The sequence below is a fragment of the Cucurbita pepo genome, unplaced genomic scaffold (assembly GCF_002806865.2).
Source record: "Cucurbita pepo subsp. pepo cultivar mu-cu-16 unplaced genomic scaffold, ASM280686v2 Cp4.1_scaffold003064, whole genome shotgun sequence".
Lineage (NCBI taxonomy): Eukaryota > Viridiplantae > Streptophyta > Magnoliopsida > Cucurbitales > Cucurbitaceae > Cucurbita > Cucurbita pepo.
The window spans coordinates 1-1,353 of NW_019649084.1; the positions used below are offsets into that span (position 1 = coordinate 1).

The 1,353-nt window shown below is 38.5% G+C and overlaps 1 protein-coding gene across 1 annotated transcript; it reads right to left on the reverse strand.

Annotated features, from left to right (window-relative positions):
• Positions 1–36: 36 nt before the first annotated feature.
• On the reverse strand, positions 37–1,240 carry LOC111786853 (nodulation receptor kinase-like; the record flags this gene model as incomplete). Its single annotated transcript, XM_023667063.1, has 2 exons — positions 897–1,240; positions 37–529 (listed from the first exon to the last, which is right to left on the reverse strand). Coding segments are annotated over exons 1-2 (560 nt in total), but the record flags the coding sequence as incomplete, so codon positions are not given.
• Positions 1,241–1,353: the final 113 nt, after the last annotated feature.

Here is a 1,353-nt window from a genome sequence, read left to right on the forward strand (position 1 = left end):
ATTTATTATACATAGAATTTAAAAATATGAAAGAACCTGATCTCCAATGGTGTGGATACCCCAACATTAACTCTGGCAATCAATTTGAGAATGTGAGAAGGAAAGGGGTTGAGATATCTAAAATCATGAAGCCTTCGAAGCTCAAGAAAGGATATAAAAGGCTGTCCCTTATCCTTGTCCAAGCAAAACTCTTCATAGCTCCTTTTAGCTCTGAAGCTTCCTTCAACCACCGAGTCCTGGAACGACCCCACCAAACCCAGAAGGGTACTCCCAATATAAACACGAAAGGATGAGCCCCCGGCAGCCGCAAGAAACGTGCCCCTTATCACATATTCCTGCCCTTCCACAGTGCTTAAATGGTAGCAAGCTCTCTTCCCCATGTCCATGCCAAAGATTCGAGCTTTCCCATTGCTGCTTATGTTTTTGCAGCTTGATGAACTTCCCAACCACTGGGAATCTTGTGCCCAATCAATGCTTGTGTTTGTGTCCTTGAAGTTTGAATCTGCACAGCATGCTAGGCTCACAAAACCTGCATCATCATTGCTTAGACTCAACACGAGAAAACGAACACAATTTTCAAAAATTACGAAACGGGTTATCTCGAATCGGACATAAATCGTTAGCTATGAACTAATTCGATCTTGGGTTCAAATAAGTATATATGGATCTGGATGTGCATCAAGTCAACAGCTAAACTCATTTGAATATCATCTCTTTATGGGTTTATGCATCCAACAAATCAAACTAAAACCCATGAATCTCCCAAAAATCAGCATCATGAATTGAAAAGGTAAGCTAATTACAAGAAATTAGGCTAACTTATGTAATGTATAAGCTTAAAAAAGAATTCATAACATGACTAATTAAATTAGTTCCAATTAACCAAATACACTAACCCTCTTGTGCCGTAGTTGGGTGCACGAATATGAGGATAATCAGCCAATTATAAAGTCCTCCCTTCATCGTCTCTTCCTCAACCAACCTCTCTCCATTTGATTAACAAAATTTGTAACTGCCTCGAATACTTATCGACCGTGTTTGATCGACTCGAGCGACTCGAAAATCTCTCCGAACCAGCTGGGAGCCTGATCTTCAAGGGTTTTGAGACAGAATTACAGTGAAAAGAGGATCAGAAGTTGGAAAACATGTTGAGAGAGAATTGAAAATATGGGTTTGAGGTCAAATTGTATAAATACAAGGAGAATAAGGGAGCTGCATCGATCCTACAGCTTTGATTGGAATAAGAACAAAGACTATAATCAATTTTTTAGTGGTAATTATTTGTATGATTAGTATTATTAATTTGGGTTGGTGATAAGGACATAAAATATCATTGTTTAAGGAAGTTATAGT